This window comes from Oxyura jamaicensis, chromosome 6, assembly GCF_011077185.1.
Source record: "Oxyura jamaicensis isolate SHBP4307 breed ruddy duck chromosome 6, BPBGC_Ojam_1.0, whole genome shotgun sequence".
NCBI classification, from domain to species: Eukaryota; Metazoa; Chordata; class Aves; order Anseriformes; family Anatidae; genus Oxyura; species Oxyura jamaicensis.
Genome location: NC_048898.1, coordinates 26,606,296 through 26,626,799, shown reverse-complemented (window position 1 = coordinate 26,626,799; position 20,504 = coordinate 26,606,296). Strand labels below are relative to the sequence as shown.

At 36.0% G+C, this 20,504-nt stretch overlaps 1 protein-coding gene across 4 annotated transcripts in view; it reads right to left on the bottom strand.

The window, feature by feature from the left end:
* The window catches only part of VTI1A (vesicle transport through interaction with t-SNAREs 1A), a 276,546-nt gene that overhangs the window by 106,429 nt on the left and 149,613 nt on the right, over window positions 1–20,504 (bottom strand). For 2 of the 4 annotated variants that reach the window (XM_035330470.1, XM_035330471.1), the window contains 2 exons: window positions 10,237–10,307; window positions 5,544–5,616 (listed from right to left, as the gene is read on the bottom strand). In XM_035330470.1, the coding sequence (XP_035186361.1) occupies window positions 5,551–5,616; window positions 10,237–10,307 (137 nt within the window). In that variant the 3' untranslated portion in view covers window positions 5,544–5,550. The remainder of the gene's footprint in view (window positions 1–5,543; window positions 5,617–10,236; window positions 10,308–20,504) is intronic. The other 2 variants (XM_035330465.1, XM_035330466.1) reach the window with 1 other exon arrangement.

Genomic DNA, 20,504 nt, shown 5'->3' with positions numbered 1-20,504 from the left:
ACATTTTATGCATTTTGGTCAGACTACTAATAATGAAGAATGCTTACCCTCGGGAATTTTGTTGACACTACGTTTACATTTTCCAGATGTTTTGTACATCACTTCAGCAAAGAAACAAGGTTTCTTTTTAAAGTTAGAGACAAAGCAAAAAATGACCAGGTACTAATTAATGCCAAGATTTACTGTGGAATAACAAGCTGTATGTTCCTTATCCAAAGACTATCTTATGATTAACAGTACCATAAAGCTTAACATTTTCCTTCTGAAAATATTTAACACTTTATAACTGATAAAAAATAGTTACATATTAAAGTACAAACATGCATAATAATAACTATATTATTAAATGGTTAAAAGTCAGGAAAGTAAAGAAAAAAAAAAAGTCCTTTCACTGACAGTAAGCACCAACCTACCCTATGTATATTTTATGGTTCCCATTTAACAGTAGGAATATTATGGACAGTGTTGCTCTGTAATAGGCCTTGAGCAAGGAGCACTGTAAATGCAGTGTTGCCCCAAGAGATGACACAGAATTGTTCTGCTACTCACTCCCCCCTTACTCAGTGTCCCTTAAGTTAAGAGAATTGCTTCTCTGGTTTAAGTTAACCATATGCTTAAATATTTTCCTGAATCAAGGTCTAAATTACTGAAGTAAACAGCTGCAGCTGTAAATATTTAACATGGAGCAGACGTTGCAAAAGGATTTACCATTCAATCATTTTTCAGTGTAGAAATACATCTTGAGGTAAAAATAGAAATACATTTATGTACCAAAGAGTTGCTGAAACAATTTCTACTCAAACTTCTTTTGGCTTGAGACCAAATATGCAAAGTTCCTGCTGGAAAGAGGAATTTCTCTATTAGCATGAAAACAAGGCAAATCCAACGGCATGTTAAACTTCGCTCAGTATTCAACAGTCATGGCCTGGTATGACTGATATGACTGATACTGAGATAAGCTTTAGCTCAGAAAAAATTCTTTTTGTCATGGACTTCTGGGGATGGAAACAGAGATCAGCAGTGAAATAGCAGTGAAAAAGACAGTGATAACACTCAGTATTGGTTTCAATTTGTATTGACGAGGAGATGACTTTCTCTTGCTGCTATTCTTCTGTGTATGGGAGCTGTGTATGGGGGCTTCCTAGTCAAGAAATAAGGCAGAACAGACCATAATTAACTTTTCACATCTCCAGGAGTGTGAGAAAGCAAATAAAATCTCTTGTGCACCAACTGCTGAATGGCCATGCCACCAAGTCGATGGGTGGAGGCAGAGCACCCCACATTCTGTTTAAAGAATTTCCTCTGAAGGTCAATTCTAAAACACTGATGTTTTGAACCACTTATGCTTAAGACCAGAGGCAATGGACAAAAGCTGGATGATGGGAAATTTCCATTTGATTCCTGGAAAAAATTGCTTATTTCAACTACTGCTTGACCAGACTGCCCAGAGAGGTTTTGATATCTCCAGCCTTGTATGTGTTAAACACTTGACAAGTCTCTGAGCAGTCTGCTCTAGTTAGACTTGCTTTGAACAGGAGGTTGGACTAGATGACCTCTAGAGGTCCCTTCCAAATTGTTGTATGATTGTATGAAATGTTGAATAATAACTGTGGGGTCTGGACTTCCTTGGAGTTCAAAAGCACATGGAATTTTGACTAGAAATAATGCAAGAAGCTAGAGTACCTGTAAAGAAGAGTGAAGAAGCTTGACTACAATTAGTTTGGAGGGGGAGGCATTCCCTGTTTTCGGTTGTGGTCACCTTGGTCATGCACCTGTTGGCAAATCATCTCATTTATCACCTGAGAGTTAAAGACTTACTGTTTCATTGAAATTCACTGAAATTTTCTCTGTCCTATCTGAAATCACTTTTTTAAAAGTCCCTTTTATAAGAGCAAAGGTATTCATGAGTTTCTCAAAGCATCGTTGATAACTCAGAAGTTATCTTCTGAGATGATCTGAAATTTGAAGATCAAAAGAGAATTTTGGGCATTAAAAAATGCTATTAAGCCAGACAGAATCAAATATTGTTGTGGAGGGCAGTAGATATTTTTCTAAATTATTTTTCTGCAATTTGGAGGGAGCTACATAGAATTTATCTGCTAATGTGATATAGATTCAAATCTACTGAAATCTATATCTGGTTACTTCTAGGTTTGTTTGTTTCCCACCGAAACTGGGCTGAGTGTGTCTTGGAGACTGTCCAAATTCTTCTCTTAAAAGCTCTTCTAGGCTACTGGCTTAGGATATGGACAAACAACTGAAGATCTGTCACAGCATATTCTTTTCTGCTTCTTTCTAACACACCGTACACTCTCTAATTCACATTAGGGTAGAGGCCAAAGGATAGATGTCTGAGGTGGCAACATTGCAAAGGATGCCTTTCCTTATGTTAAAATCTATTACATACAAATTCTATAACTGAAACTACACTGAGCTTCTGTTATAGTCTCACTGCTTTAAAGACTAGTCATAAAATGTCAGGGTGTCCAGAGCTCTAGATACACATAAAAGAAAATGATTAATGTTTTGCCATTATCAACATGCTAATATCCTAGTAACTAAGTGCCTGCCGTAAGTGTAACATTCTAGTTTAGAGGCATCTCAGTAGGTTTATTTACAGAAAAGGAAAAATAATATTACAAGCATTTCAAAGCAAGAATATTTTGAAAGACCTTTTACAAAAAAAACTCTTTACCCATATACACAAAATACTGAGAGATAAAGTCCAGTACATAAATCTGGCTGCTTTAAGTTGTTAAAGCAGGAAGCTGGGATAGGAAGATCTGTCCCTATTCTATCACTGATTTCTTTATTGACCTATGGCAACTAGCAAAATTTATCCCCACTTTCATTCCCCATCTCCATAACTTTTTACACACAAATGCAATGCCAGGGAATTTCAGTTGTACAAAGGGAGTATTTTAGCCCTCATTAAGAACACTCCCTATTTAAATATCTAATCACTTGTTTAGCCATCTCAGAAGAGATGCTGATTTACCTTTCCCAGAGAGTAAAAATAGAAGCAGTTTGGCATTAATTGAATGCACAGAGTGTTAGCCTGGCACATAACTTCAAGCATATCATAAAATACATATTGTGGTAGCAGCAGCTAAGTTGAGCAATGTTCAGCTTAACATTAGCTTTTCTGTATGATAATGATGTGAAGAATAGTCCTCAAGCATTTTTCTTCATTGGTTCCAATAATTAAGTGAAACGTTATGTGGTACTTACTGAAGTATGTAGAATTAGGACTCAACTGCCAATCTGTGTTAATTATTTTTTTACACTTGTATTTATCTAATTTGTGCTGATTTAGTGGGTTTCATATTTTATGATTATCCTTGTGACTAAACAACATTGGGATGATGCTGAGTCTGGGCTAATGCAAGATTTCTAGTCAATAGTCATAGAGCAAATTAATTTTACCATAGGTCTATTAAGTGTTTTTACAAAACACCCTGAGAATCTTCTACTGCAAGTTACATATGTGCTGAGGCATTTCTTTTGACAAATTCACCTGAACTGAGTCTAAATACTAACCTGCCTTTCATCCAGATGGGTGACCCAACTCAGTATTTTTGTTAAATAAAAAGGAAATCCAGTGCTTTCTTGATGCACAGAAACACACCATCTTGGTGTTCCAACTGCATAATCCTTTTGTCTGAAAACATGAACCCAAGTATATTTCAGAGAGATCACATTTTTCATTTGGATTATGGAACACTTATAAACCAGGACTCCTAACTGTGATTCCCAAACACAAAACAAAGTCAAAGGTTACAGCGTATGTTTTTGTTCCAGCTTCTCCAAATTACTTGGAAATGTATTCAAACACAATATGAGGAGATACTTTATTTTATCGAAAATAACAGACTACAGGGTGCTGCAAAGAAGGCTGAGGTATCTCAAGCATAAACATGGAAAGAATACATTGGTTCAGAAACCCATAAATCCTTATTTGAATCTGCCAACCTGAAAGCCAAGTAAAGCCCGAAAAAACTATTTTTCCTAAATGCTATGTCTGATTAAGCCATACTATTAAATGACAGCTGAACTTTAACATTAATATGATATTATTTAAATAACTGCATGATTTTTTCTTACACTAAAATGATGAATGATTTTTGGACAGCTCAATTGACATAAAGCAAGAAACCCCTTTAATGAGATTTGACAAAATGGAGACATATGCAGAATATCGTTACAGCTCATGTCGCAGGGTCCTTCCTGGGGAGACTTGGGTTTGGTTGTATCTTTTCCTTTTTTTTTTTTTTTTTTTGGCTGTGTTTATTTAGATTGTCTACAGGCACTGAACCATCCCTTTCAATTGCCACTTTCTTTCTCCATGGATTTTAAATTTAGCTCATGTCATTTACATTTTACTCTTAATCAGAGAATTTTATATGTTACAGTTTGGAGTTGGAATTGTAAGAAATCTGTGGAATGAAGGCATCAGGTTCAGTCATTTTAACCTTTGTCAACTGAGTATAAAAGGTACTAACAAAGCCATTTTTCTGAGGAGACTTAGGAAATGATAAAGCTTGTGCTATAGAACAAGTTACATTCTCATTTTGCTATTTTTCAAGGCAAGTGATAAATCAAAAATTCTCCTAAAACTCTTACCTTTTTTTTTTTTTTTTAAAAAAAAAAAAAAAAAAAGCTACTTGTGTTAAGCAAACATGTCATGTAAAACCCATGGGAAGGGCAATTTCATAATGCACTCTTCTGAGGATGCTATACCATCCTTTGAAAAATGTGTTTTCATAGCACCCAACATCACCTATTAGAGTGGTATTTTTCTTTTTCAGGAAGCTGAATAAGAGTACAGAAACATGGATATGACATAGAAGCTTGTGTTGCTTCAATGGGTAAAGAACACATATCCACAAACTCAAAAAATTTCTCTGGGAAGCTACTGATATAATAATCAGTGGATACCTCCCTCACTAGAATCCCACATAGATATTTAGGATGTTGCAAATTTTCCCTTTCTGTATCATTTCACTTTAATCCCAGGGACAATTTGCACAACATTGAAAACATGGAAGAAACATGCTAAAACCACAACATTTTACAATGTGTCTGCCCAATCTATTCAGACAGAACTGATCATTTGCTCTCTGTTAGCAAATTTACACTGCCCCAACAGATTTACAAAGTTTCTCACATAAAATATAATAGGTAAAAAACCCTGAAAACACTGAAATTTTGAAAACGTCTGAGAATAAGGAATGCAGGAAACCATCATCAAAAAGCTTAATTTTAGAACAGACCAGAAAAGCCCCAAATACAAAGAAACAAAGATGAGAAATGAGTGAACAAGGGGTAATCCTTCAGGCTACAGAAAATTCTTTCCATAGCTGTGATAAAGCCTTCTATCTAACCTTTCCTGCTTCATTATCAGAATTCATTTGAAGAAATTCTACATAGCAACCTGTGTAAAAAAGTCAGGTAAGTCAGCAAAATGCAGAGGCTGAACTAGAACTAAAAGTAAAGGCACAGAGGGAAAGAGGGAAAAAAAGAAAGACTGGAAGTGTCCCTACCTTGGCCTTACCTTCGCAACATCCCTGTCAAAATCCTGGAGCTCTTCCCCAGGTTTGCATCTGTTTCTCTAAGCTGGGGAGAAAAGAGTCCCATTAAAATCAAATGTCACATGTACTCAATTCTGTACAAAGAATAGCTATTTCTATTGTTGTTTGATTCAATCAACTTCAGTTTCAGTCTGCAACAAACTCACACGTGGGATAGCCACCGAAGCTCTGAAATTTGAAAATGTTTTGTCTGGTCTTCACTTCCACAAAGATGAAACCAGTTGAAGATAAGACACTGAGGCAACAAAGATGTATCAGGATAAAGAGCAAAAGCTTTACAAACAGCAGGTTGAAGGTAGATGCTCTATAGATCGGTATCTGTAATTCCCATTGATGTGTGTATGTGTATTGGTTATGTATATGAGTGAATGCATCAAGGGACGAAGGGACAGCCATGTGCTGTGTTCCTGATGCTTTATGAAAAGAAAAACAAACATCTTTCTTTCACTGTTTTTTCAAAGGCACCAGTTTAAAGAAAAAGCAGTAATACAGAACAATGTCATTTTACTGATTCTGCATAAAAGCAATATGCCCATACTGCCCTTTAAATGCAAAACCCGTTGTGACCTTACAGCAGCCATTAGTGGAACTGGTGTTCAAATACTTTATGTACAATGTGTAAATGACAAAAGTATGTGTATAGGATGCACATAGTGCACATCTGTATAATATATATTTTTGCATGTAAGGATAACTCACTGGAAACAGTGTTTTAAGTAGTTTAATAAGACACACGAAAACTACATTGACAGCTTAACTTCATTAGCTGACTTGTTCTACAGGTCAAAAATCTTGCAAAATAGGTAAAACTACAGCCTAATGAAAATGAAATGGGGGATAATAAAAGAAAGGTTATGGAGAAAATGAAATCCGTATTAAAAATAAAATATTTTCTATTTTTCTTTAAAAGGGATTAAATTCTTCCTTCTATTGTTATGTTAGTATCTCACAAAAGGCACTCTAGAAATAATGAATAATGAAGTGTATGGGAAGAATAGAATTACTCTCCTATTACTTCTTTCGCTACAGATAGCTAAAGGAGAGACATCTTTGGACTTTCTAGAGATCTCTAAACAAGGGTGACATCAAAATATACTGTAAAGGAAAGTGTAACAGTTGTCAATTACAGAATAGCAGGGACCACTATTTTTAAACACAGCTGTGTATACATACATAAAACATTCTTCTCCTTATGAAAGTTGAATATTTACCTCTTCATTATTAAATCAGATTGCAAGGATTATCTGATTCATTGACTTCTTACTAAAGAAACTTTGTTGTAGAAGATATGCATCCTGTGTTATAAATTCACTGAAACAGCAACATTGCCAAGAAAACAGGCAGTCTTAAAAGAACAAATCGCCTGCGCCATAACAAGCCACTGTTTTTATCTTGAATATATGCATAGCAGAAATATTAAAACCAGTTGCTATTTTGGAGCCTAATATTGTAAATATTTGCTACCAGATGTAATGCTTATTACTGAAATCAGCAGTTGCAATCAATGACACATACCCTTATGTATAAATTTCCACCTTGTTCTTGTAAAAGATATTAAGGAAATACCATGCAAAAGATGGGACTGGGTAACACCAACCAAGACAGCTCTTACTAATATCATATTCGGTGGGAAGGCTTGCACTGACTCTCAGAGCTCTGTAATTATGCAGCATGATGGAACAAAGATGAGCATTATATTTCAGGGAGGTCAACCCCTCATTTTTTTCTTGATTCATCTATAGACAATTCAAGCTCCAGAAAAGCAGTTTAGCCCAGTTTGACACAAGTAACAGAAGAAAAAATGTCATAATAATTTTTTAAAGGCTCATTAAAAAGTCAGGTTCTTACCCATGCTAGAAGGGAATCTAAAGCACAAATGTATGCTTTACTTTGGTCTTTTATTATTCATAAAGATGCATTTAATACTTGGGGCTTCTCCTCCCTTTTCACAGAAAAGTAGCTCACTCCTTTTTCCAATTAGATGTTTGATCCTAACTTTCTTGTCTTGCTGCAGGACTCTACCTGGCAGCTAGAATCAGTACTGATAGTTAGGAAGGGGAAGTCGAACAACAGAGGTTTGACACAGTCCTCTAAGCAAGACGACCTCATACTTTTATGGCAATAAAATAATAAAAACACACACACACAAAATAAGCAAAAGAAATGTTAAAAAGAAACAAACACATACAGACATAGTTGGAAGATCTCTAGCTACATTCCAAGAGAACACTAAAAAAAGCCTTCTCTTTTTGCATTGGCAGGGAAAAACAAAGCAAAACAAAACAATAACCCAATCCAAAATGTATTATTTTTTTCAAACTGTAAGTTTGTTTTTATTTAAAACTGAAAAATCTGATGGTAGCTCTTCCATCATTTCTTAACTAATACCATTGCACTGCAGAAGCCAAAGAATTGGTGGCATGCAAAACTGTTAAATGGCATATAATGGCACTTCCTTGCTGTAGTGAAAAGCTTTTGAAAGCTGCTTTAATATTAGCAATGGCAAATCTGCATGGTATTTAAGAAAGCTTTTTAAAATAATATGGAGAATAATAATGAGAAAAGCAGGAAGATGAGGAAGATGTTGATGTTGATATCTTGTCTGCCTTACACACATTTTAATTCAAGGCTTTCCTAAAAAAGTATTGCATCTTTTAGAGTCCTTTATAGTACAGTTAACCTCTCTGGCTCCTGTAGCAGAGCTTTTATCCCTTCTCTTTGGTTTAAAAAGTAAGAGATAGTTTAGGGAATTACTCTTTCATGGATGTTATTATACATGTACGTTGCACTGCACATCATCTTCATTTATTCCAAATAATACTAGTTATGTCTTGCATTTTTCTTCATTCAAGCATTTTACTCTACTGACAGGAAAGCACGTACATAAATTTAACCAAACTATAGAGACACTACCTCATTTACATTTTGCTCAAGAGAAAATATTTCTAATTTCACAAGATTAAACTGCTAAGAACTGGCCATCATACTCAAGATGACATTTGACTTTCAGAAGACACATTAGTTCCCAGGCTCTTAAGACAATATCTGCATGTATTCAGTGTAAAGCTATTATGCATTGATAGAACACCCTCTGTCCTCCACAAAAGGACACTTTTTTAACCAAGGAGGTTAAAAAACCTCCACAAAATGGAAAACTTCTGAAGTTATCCAAGATCATCCCTAACTTTACTTTTAGACAGGTACACTTTTCTGAATTCCCTAGACAAAATATTTAAGTGGCATACAATAAAATTTTGGAATTTAAGATCTTCCATTTATGACAAGATCTTTTGCAGAATTGTTATTGGATGTACTTTCCCAGAATACTCTTATATTTGACCTTGTGCTTTACAGCTTGCAGGTTTTTCCATCAATGAAATTTGCTTTTCAGGCAGAACGTAAAATGTATGCTATGAACTATGTGTATAAGGAGTCATCAGAACCATGCCTCCTCTTTCTCCAGCTTTCACAAGTATTTTTAGGATCAGCACAGAGATACACATTATTCAGCTCCTTTGCCCAGGTTCTATTTGTCCAGACAGAAACAAAAAAGCATCTCAGACTTTGCAGTCACAAGGGATGTGAAGAATGAAGGGAAAACAAGACACAAAGTTACCTGAACAACACTTGGTAAATGCTCACAATACAAATATTTAATGATTTGGTTATACTTAATGTTTTAAAGTAGCTAATGCCCAGGACTTCAAGAAGCAACTGGTATAACTGACAGAAAACGCCTCGTTAAAGTTGTCATAAGGGGCTTTGCCAATCAGAGCTATCCAGGTAACGAAACTCCCTGGGACATATCAAGGAGTTTCCTTAAATGCCATTTGTCAACTAGAGGCCTGTAAGATGGCTTAGCTTTGGCAACACTGGATGCTCAATACAGTGTCTGATCAATGTGTCATAGACAGAAAGTCACAGATTCAGTCACTCCATGTTCTGGGTGAGCCAGCAGAGCTGGTGAGATCTTCCTGAAACTGTGAGCAACATTCAGAACCAAAGGGTCAATTCTCTTAGACTGAAGTTTAGAGAAGTTGTACGAGTTGGATGGGCATCTTCATTAAGTACTAAACTATAGAGGCACCAGAAGCCAAACACGACATAGATACCTTTTGACTGGAGTGACAGAGCAGCAGTGTAGGAAACCCCAACACAGAAAGAAATGTTGATTTTACCCATACAACACTGGGGACATTGAGAAAAGTGGCAACTATTGCATACATCCTCAGACAGCGATTCTTAGCACCTGCAGCTACAAAGAGCAGCTGTTGATCAATTATTAGAAGCTAAATCATGATCCTGACCTTTGTTTCAGAGAGTACAAGAGGTGATTGCAATGGACACTATAAAAAAGTCTTCCAAAGGACAGAAAGCAGATCTAACTGTGGTGATAGTGATACAAAGCTTGCTTACAACGGTGTGTTTTGGTGGCTTCAGTATGACTCCCCGTGGGAGAGGATTTGCAGGACTGGGCCCATATAATACACTTTATAAGTGCTTTGCTTCAGAGGGTGATTACATCTCATGATAGCAGCTGATTTATATAAAACTAACCAATATGCTGGATTATTTTTGCATGCACAGTGAACTTGCCCAAAGCAAATAAAATCCACGACCAGCAATTACTTATTATCAAACTTACCCGTTCCCGAGCACGCTGGATCTTCTCTCTGTCATGGCTGAGGTTTTCCAGCATCTCCTGTCCAATCTGCTCTGCATTAAAAAATCAAAATGTAAATCATGAAAAATATACCTTGTGACTGTAAAGCCTCAAAATGCCAGGTTAGATTGTAACAAAGTTATTTCAAGAGCAACAGCGTTTAATACATATGATAGCTTAATCACTCCTAACTGCAAGGAGGAAGGTATCATTATACTAAATTTTAACTTTTCCAAGCAACATAAAACTGCAGAAGCAACAACCAAACCAGAAGCTGTCCCCTTGCAATCTGCCAAGTTTTTGGAGGTCTTGGAAACTGATGCTAATTTTGGTCGACAAAACAAAGGCAAGAAGACTTTCAAACTTGCTCTAAGTGATGGGTGTTCATACTTCCCAGACACTCTTTATGCCCACTCCTTGTCTTAGCAAGGAAGTCAGGAAGCCCTCATTAAAAATACCAGCAATACCTATACATCTAAAGATACTGGAAAAAAAATTAGAAGAACATATTTCTTGTGCTTCTCAGCTTTCACCATTGATGCTTAAATAAAAGTCTTTTTAGGCTACGCCCAAACCAGTTACTGGTATCTACTTTGCTTCATCAGATACTATTTCTGGCATAACTGGAGATACACCGTGATGCATCTCCTGATGTTTTTAACAGCAGACACATACATTAATCTATTGGCAACTCTGTTTGTTTACTCATGGGTTATTTGCTTCCGCAGCTCCTGTTGAACCAAAGGTTGCAAAATTATAGCGGAGAGAGGAATCCAAGCCTCAAGATACAGTACAAAGACAACTCAAGATGCCAAAACTTTACTCTTCAAACAGCTTCAGTCAAACGCTCCTCTTTGACTGAAATAATAGCGGCAAATATAGAGAAGAGATTTTAATCTTCAAAGCTCTACAGAAACATTAAGAAACCCTCCCTGTATTTCCCTGAAGGAGAAAAATAAGTTAAATCATTCCCATTTTACAGGTGGGGAAGCAGACACAAGTAGCTGAAGCAGCTGTAACTTGCCTCAGGACACATTGCAAGTGTGAGACAACCAGGCATTTCAGTACACATTCATTTAGGCAACTTAGCTAGGCTGCTAGCTGAGTAAAACTATAAAAACATTTCATTTTATTTTTATAAACAACAGAAAACATGTTCTGGTGAATGAGTTGGATTTAAAATGTCACTATGTGAGGAGATGTACAAAAATGAATTGGTAAAAAAAAAATCACTGATATGTTAGTGGGAAGAACAAGGTTGCTTTTTTTTTTTTTTTTTTTAACATAAAGTCCAGTCCATTTTGGAATCAATCCAAATTAGAATCACCTCAAACTTTTAAAATGTGGGACAGGCAATTTTATTTTATTTTTTCAAAATGCATTTAACAGAAGGTACACACTGTTAGATAAAGTCTACGGAAATTCATTACATATATATTTCTCTATCTGTTGCCAAGTGCAGTACAAGTAAGATAAATATTTCCTCAGATATCTGACCACAAATTGACATCCTCATTATGCTATCTTGTCCCTCTTGGCTTGCTGCTCTTCAATTTTAGCTGTATATACAATGCCTCCCAAAGGTGAAATGTGGTAAGATATGTGGTTATTGAGTTAAAAAAGCTGTAAGGTGCAGTACAGTCATACAAATGGTAGACTAAGAAAGTGATTCAAGAAAGAGCTTTGCCTATGTTTGTATGTCAAAGGACTGGATGAAGCTATACTAAGCTTATTCTTCATCAAAGTACTTAAAATACTGGCATACAGAAACAGATACATGGATTCAGTGTAATCTGGGAAAGAAAAAAAAAACAATGCAAAATATCTTAAAATAAAGAGGAAAAAAAATGCTAACCAGGTAGTAGCATGAGGTGGAATGATAACAAATATTTATTGCTAAAAATTATACATACGTTTGCATAGACATAAAGGAGTGCAAGGAACAGATTTTCCTTCAAAGTAATAACATTAAAATAAATAGCTAAAATGGCTTGATATTTCCCAAACAAAGCCCCAAAATATCTTTATAGGAAACATCTCTATTTTCTTTTTAAGCAAGTTACTGTGTTTTTTTTTTTTTTTTTCATCTTCTTCCTGTCACTGGCAAGTTCACACTCTTAGCTTTTTATAATGATTGAGTTTATTTTCCAACCATCAATGTGACAGCAGCATCAACTGTAAGCGAGGGTAAAACACCATCACTTTGACGAATAGTGTATTTTCCTCTCATTGTCGATGACTGAAGACATCAATAAATAAGGAAGGAGAGGATGTCAGCCAGAATATCACAGAATGAATTGTTGATATGACACTTAGGGATTAAACCTTCAGCCATGAAGTTCAACCTAGCAGAGGGGTCTGAGAACTGAGATAGTTGCGTTTCTTCCCAGCAGCCTCTATAGATAAATAATTGGACGGATCATCAATTTTACAGGAGCAGCTTTACTCTACATGCACTTTAGCTGATGATCTTTGGCCTTTTTTGGGCTAAAATAACAACATAAGTTGAACAAAGAGATATAACGGAGGTAACATAATCTCACAATAAGTTCGCAAACATAAATTGACACCTTTATCCACAGATTCTTTTCATATCCTTGTTCTACTCTCAGAAAAATCACTGATGACAATGAAACCTGATTTTTCGCTGGAAGGTCAAGACAGTCAAACAAAAATATTAATAAATAAAGAAAATACAGACTCATAAATGATATGAAGACGTCTCCTCACTTGGTTTGCAACTGAAGGTGCTTGGGATTGGAGAAAAAAAAGCAACATTAGCCCATAGTACAGCTAATTACAAGCTTGATGCTGTTGCTAGCTCCTTGCTATCATTTTTTTTTTCAAGTTTGCCCAGGACTCTGATGTTTTCCTGACACTTAAAAACTTCATCTGTGTGGTAGATTCATGCTTTAAGTGCAACAATGCTGTACAGATCTTTCCAGACTAGTTATAATGCAAATCATTGATGATGCTACTTCAGTTAAGTGAAAAGGCCATGTTTCTAGATGTACTGTAGTGCAGATGTATGAAGTAAGACCAATACACAAACTGAAGGATGCTGCATGTTGCTAGTAACTGTGTTATTTCCATAGAATCTTAACAATGTTAATTATTTGGTGCTGCACCTTCTACCTGTAATTCCCAAAATAATGCAGAAAATTGTGTTCTAAAACTGAAGCTAAACTATAAAAAGCAGCAGGGTGAATGCAGTTACATCTTTATTATCTACTTACTGACAGAGAGCAGAAATGTTGGATATAGCAGTTATCTCAACCTTAATGTGATGAAAAGAAAAAAAAAAAGTCTGAAGAAGTACATAACTTCATTAACAAGCATCAGTTTTAAAGGGTGAATGCCAAAATTCACAGCTGAAAATACACTGGACCTTAAAGTTGTTTGAACAGGGTATGGGAAATCAGCTTCTTCAGAGCTGAACATCCTGGTAATAATGCTATGATGTGGGTCATACACAAATGGTGCCTGACTCCATGAGAGCCTGTTGCATACAAATATGTAACATGAAGATTTCCCCAACTGAAAAAACGTAACAAAACAAAAGCAACAAACAAATGCAAACTCTACTTCTCTCTTCATCTCTGCAAAAACCGGTACATGGCTTTCAACTTTTATGTTGAGATACACCCAAAAGACAACAACCACTTCTAGTGATGCCTTACAATCTTGAATGTGCCCTTAGCTTGGAATTTGCATGTAACCTATATGCAGTATTTATTTACAAGTACAAATCATACTTATTTAATACATGTTCCACAAAGCTTGATTTCTAATACTTACTTAAACACATATCAAGTCTGTAGAGTAAGTTGTGCTTGACTAGTCTTTCCTTTTACTTTTTTTTTTCTTTTAGCCATTTATGTATTTATTTACTTTATCAGCTAAACTGATTTTGAAAGAGCTTTTTCTAATCACTCAAGTCAATAATTCTTTTTTTCTTAAGAATGAGTAATATATTTACTCAAGAGACAGGAATTACATGGAATGAACCTCTCCAGACATTTGGATAAATAAATGTGTATTTTTATGAATTTTGAAGACAGAGTCTGCATTTTTTCTTTTCATATAAAAAATAAAAGAATTCTACTTGGTTTATATATAGCACTTTGCTTCTCAAAAGGTACCCTGTATATCTCTATGTATTTACATAACAAGAAAGAAAATATGTTTCATAAGAGGTGGCAGATATCCTGATATGGTTTAAGAACATTTAGAAGGCTTAAAAACAACCGAATCATGGAGAGGATGCCTGAAAGTATGATTTGCCCAATCCTGTCATATGCATGCATGCATGCAGTCCTGTCACAATGCATGCTTGTGAGTTATGTAATCAGAGGTGGGAAATGACAAATTAATTCATACTGAGAAAAAGAGAAGATCAAATTAAAAATCAAGATGGCTGCTCGACAGAATGAGGAAATAAACTCAGCAAAATAAACCAAACCAAACCAAACAAAACCACAAACAAACAAAAAAACTGTGTTGTGAGAGAAGGAATCAGAATGGAGAACATTTCCACGCTGAGATCCCCAGGCTTGCCTAGTGAATAAAAGCACTTAGGGAATGCACTTTTCTGCTGTCTTTCCATAGAGACACTGCATGCTGTGAAGACACAGCAAAAGCTTATGGAATATTCTCAGAGAAGAACTACACTGATACAGGTCATAAAAACATACTAAAGGTTAGGGCATTTTTTTTTTTTTCAAAACATTGCCACTGTGTTTTGGACAAATTAAAGTTTTGTCTAGTCTACAATTTTAGTAGACTAGAGCAATAAATCATCAATGACTGTTTCTGGGAAAAAAATATACTAGAAAGTGTTAAATACTACCTGTTCAGAGGTGGCAGCAAGTAAATTTACAAAGTTGGAAAATATATGTTGTGGGAGTCAGAAGAATTCAGGGTTGAGTCAAATGCTTTATGCTTATGACAGCAGAAAGTCAATAAAGAAAGTGATGACACATCTTTATGTGTAGGGACACAGGTAAAAGTCCTGTAAATTTACAAGCTCACAGCTGATATATATTATGTTGAGCAGCCAATATAATTAGAGGGGATTTAGATCATTAAAATTATTATATGACAAATACGGGTTAATACAGATAAGTGAAGGATGATCTAATGGCTATAAGCCAATGGAGAGACTATTTAAAGAACATTAACAGAGAAGTGAAATGTGAGAGCTGTTGCTCCAATGCCTCAAGAATCTGCAACAGATAAGTTAACGTGCATGTTGTTAAGTAGTCACTTAACACCATAAAATAAAAATTAGCTATATGTTGTAGAGACTGGTTAGCTTCTTCGACAGAAATAATTGCTGTGCGTTAGGAAGAGTACTGACAGTCAACAGCATACACTGAGGACATCTAGCACTTCCAGAGTTTTCAGAAGTTCAGTAACAAGTGAGGATAAAAGAAGTTGCATGGTCTTATAGTGAAAGCAAAAAAAAAAAAAAAAAAAAAAAAAAACTTAAAAATACCTCCCAATTCCTCCAAAGTCCAAGATGTCCACCAAAGTTAAAATAAAAACATTTTCAAATGAAAAAGGTCCCTATAAGCTATAATGGATGTTCATAAAATTATTTTCATTGGCCAACAGCAAAAGGGTCTGTCAGTCCCAAGGTCTGACCAGGGGTCCTGGAAAGAAAAACATCCAGAACATCTGAACAGAATTCAGACACTGTGCTTTGTTCAAAATAAGGAAGAAAAGGGAAGAAAATATATTTGAGGAAGATGCCACACACCTTTAAGAACAAACTGGGAGCATTTCATAACCAACACCTTTTATGGTCTGGGCCTACTCTGTCTTTCCTCAGAAAAAAAAAAAAAAGAAAAAAAAAGCAGATGAATGAGAAGAAAATAGGAAAAAGAAAGGAGAAGGATGATGTGTGACAGACCTAGTAACTTCACCTCTAGTAGCCTTTTCCTTTTCTAAGGTTTCATGCCTTTTCTGAAATCCTAACTTACATCAATCTATCTGATGGTATGAAACTACTCATTTCTCACTAACTGATATTCTTCTGTCTACTCCCATCACCCATCTATCTGAGCTCCCTTACTAACATCCTCACAGCAACATTCACAGGAGGTGGCAGACTTTGATTCTCGTGAGTGTTTGTCTATATTGAAGTCCAGTCATTGTTCTAGCCATGCACCAGCTTGGCGATGCTCATTCGCTCCAAATTCCTCCCTTTGCATTTCTTTCTTTCTTCTTCCTTCAGAAAAGTTCTAAGGCAAAATAAATCCTTGCTTAGTGTCTCAAGATTAGTAAACGACTTGCTACTCCCATTTCAATCACTTATGTATGGCAGCCCTCAGCATCTCCTTTTCCTTCTACTTTAAGTGCTGTCAGGATGGGAGAAGTCCCTGCTTGTTCTTAGCTGTGGTGCAGGGAATGGATGTTGCTTCATTATAGCACTGCCAATCTTGAATTTTTCTGAAAACAATTTAGCAGTGGAGAATATTAGCAATACTGATTGCATCTAAATCAAGTTGCATTAACATACCCTCGAAAACTTGGTCCACAAACCATCACTTAATTAAATCTATGACTCCAAACAGCAACAAGATGACACAACAGGGACCTTTGGTTTGTCTAAGGCTGGATTCATAGTCATAATTTAATAAAAAATGCTCAAAGCAGTGTAAATAATTGCTTTGGACCCTGCAGTATTCATTATTTCAAAGACTTAAAACATGTAGGCAGAGACTTGGCAACTTAGACTCTTGCATTCAGCAGCTCGAGGCCTTGAAAACTGTAAGGTTGGCCCTACCTCTATTGCTGATTTACTCTTAATGCAATTAATGCCCTTCAAGAGACAGAGTTTAGCACCAAATAGATGAGATTGACTATTAGCTAACCAACCAACAGAAAACAAAGTCACTTTAGGCTATCAAAAGAGAAGAAACCAATTTTAATTTTGAAATATAATTTAAAGTTGAAGTGTGGAGCAAAAGATTTTTTCAAACATTTCACTATGCAAAGGCTCAGCATATAACATTCAAACAGTGCAAAGACAAAGAAAAAAGTCAGCTAATTATATTTGTAAGCAATGATTTTTTTTTTTCTTCATGACCCACTCATGTAGCTAAAAGAGTAAGAACAAGGTTCTGGAAAGCATCTCAGTTTCTAGACATTGGAAAATCCATGAGAAGTGTATTTCGTTCAACTATTTCAATCTGAGAAATGGCTACCAGAAGCAAAAAGCAATGCTAACAAATGAAAACAAAGCCAGAGCCAAAAAGAATGACATTTGGGTTTGTTCAATATTCCAATGCACCAAGTTTATCCTGAATATACAGAGTGATTAGAAAGTCAGGAAAGCTGGCAACACAAGCAAAAACTCTGTGCTTGTTTGATCTTAAATACTTCCAAAGACCTAAGAGTGTTTTAACCTTTCTTGCACTGTTCAGCAATTCATTTAAAATGTGAATGGAAGTATCTCCTGCTGTATTCGCATTCATATTTAAACAACAAAAAATAGAAAGCAGATAGTGTCCAGACATTAGAAAAATAAAACAAACCTAGAGGATTATTAATAAATAATGCTTAAAATCACTGACCAAGAAGTGTAAGCATTCTGTGCAAAAATAAAGCATTCTGAAAAAAAAATAAAAAAAATAAAAAATGAGTGTGTGTGTGTATATATATATATATATATATATATAAACTTTCTTAAACATTGGAAAGCCCACAAAGCAGGTGAACAGCTCAGCAACCTCGAAGCTGGCTTCAGTGCAACTCATTCTTTGAATACGAATTAGCAATGGGTAATCGCAGCATATTTATGAGGCCTTTTGCCTGGTCCTTTTCTCCAGTGAATGCTGTATTATTCATTGCGTGTGCCCTGACCCCAGTGCGCTCCTGTTCTGACAAATCATACTTGATTAAGACAAATCTTTATTAGTTAGCTAGTCAACTTCCCCATTTATCATTTGCAAATCCCATTCTCCTTTTCGGGTACAGTAGAAGTAACTGAAACCGTTTTTTCTCCAAATAAAATGAAATGTTTGTTATAGACAGTAAGTGCAAACAGAAGCATAGAAGTCAGTAATAGATGATAAAACAAAGGTTTAACAGGCATAAATTACAAACATAGCAAAACTCTAACACAATAGCTTATTTTAGATAGTCTGAGGAAACATTAATTAGCTCATCCTTTCAACATGCTTCCTATTTTCCCACCAACTAAATCTTTCAAAATCTAAACACCATAAAAAAGAACTGTATTGCAAAGCAGGAAGCTAAAAGTACTGAGGTTTTTTCTTTTTTTTTTTTTTTTTTTTTTTTTTTTTTAAATAGAGATTGCTGAGTAAAGTTATTGCTCAAGGTTTCTACCACCTCCCTCCAAATCTTTTAAAAGTCAATCTATAAAAGAGGCAAAATGAATTCAAAACTATTTATGAAGCTTCACTTTCCTTTGAAAATGTAACATTTCTCTACAGAGGTGGCAATTTGGAGAGGAAAACCCCTTTCAAAACAATATTGGTTTATTCAGTGAGTAATTTACAACTAGAAATCCTTGTGATGTCTAATGCATACCAGTTTTGTCACAACAGTGGTTTTGCTTGCATGGAAGGATCTTCCTTCCATCAGGACTCTGGAGATGTAAAGCAGCTATTTGGAAATGAAGGGCCAAGGAGCAGAGGGACAGTCCATAGGTTACTGCTCTGGCTGTGGGTCTGCTCTGCCCCAGACTTTCAGTCTCGCATCTGGAGGGACCTTAAAGAAATGTTTATGATACCCAACTCCATAGTCCTTGCTGAGGGGTTTGCTAGAGAAATCTCACCTACAACAAGGCAATGCATAGTAGCACCCATAGGGAATGGTGCAGGGCCCCTAAGTTAGGAGCTACAAGCAAGGTAAGTACCTATTTACTCTCAATGCTGTATAAATAAAATGAAAAAAATATCATCATCTGGAAAACATGAGACTATTATGAGGAAAGACCATGTAAGACATTTGAGAAAGAACGGGGACAGAAGTACATGAACCAGGCAGAAATGGAGCATTGAAGCAATGCTGTAAAACTGGTGGTCATAGCTGGTCTAAGGAGACATCACCAATCACAACTGCAGCAGTAATACCTCTTTATGCAGAAAAATGTGACATTTTGCACATATCTGTATTTTTCTTTGTTGATGAATTTTAGTAGTTTGTGTGTTTAATTATACATTGAGTCTTGTTTTTTATACGTAATTTGAACACCTCAGTTAGATTCTGTGTTCATTTGAAAGGTACAGTAATTTAAAAACCTGCACCTACAGGACAAAACATCGACATAGCCATCTCCGTGCTGTTTGCACAACACTTCTCACAGCCTCCTGTCTTCCTCCACTTAATTCTGCCCATCATAAGCCATCTTCCCCCTGTTTATATTTTTATTTGTACCCTGCAGGACCAACACTGCTATAGATTCTGCTCCTTTTTCACACATATGAGTTAAGTGTTCATTATTTCCATCTGCAATGTTGTCTTCGATTACATACAGAGTAATGCTGAGAAAACCACTACCTCAATAAACCCACAGCAAGGGAACAGAAGGAACAATGAAAAATACCTGATGGTCTGGCAAATCGCTGTTATCAGGAGGTATATAAGAAGGAAGGAAAGAATCCAGACTGATTTTAAAGTCCAGGCTGAGTTTGCACGGAGACATATATATATATCTGCTCTTGTACTTGTCAACCAAAGATATTTCTTCTGGAAATTGCTGAGATGGAAATAAAGACTTTCCCATAATACATTTTTTACAGCAATCCTCAGAGCAGAATTATATTTTAGGATCAAGTTAAGCTCTTCAGATGGTGTTTAAGAGGTAGACTTACATGGGGCCTTTACTGCATGTAGGCATGATCTGTTTCTAACGGATCCCTGTGAGGAAGAATTGTTGCAAAAATTGAGTTTTCAGTAAGCTTCTACGACGATAAGTGTGATTTCTTCTGATGGAGGAACCCAGCAACACTTTTTTTGGCATCTCCATATTAGACTGCTGCTATATGGTTTAATTAGGGGCACACCTGGAGAGTACTAAAAACAAACTGCTCCAGAACAGAGCAGCTTACTGTGTAGGAAAGCGGGTTTTCACTTGGATCCAACCAAAGCAGCTGCTTGCAGTGCTCCAAGTACAGTTCCAGCTACTGGAAATGATCTTTGAGGCCCTCGGTGGTTTGGGTCAGAGCTACCAGAGAGACTGCTCCTCTCTGTTAGATGTTCCTTGAATTGCCACCAGC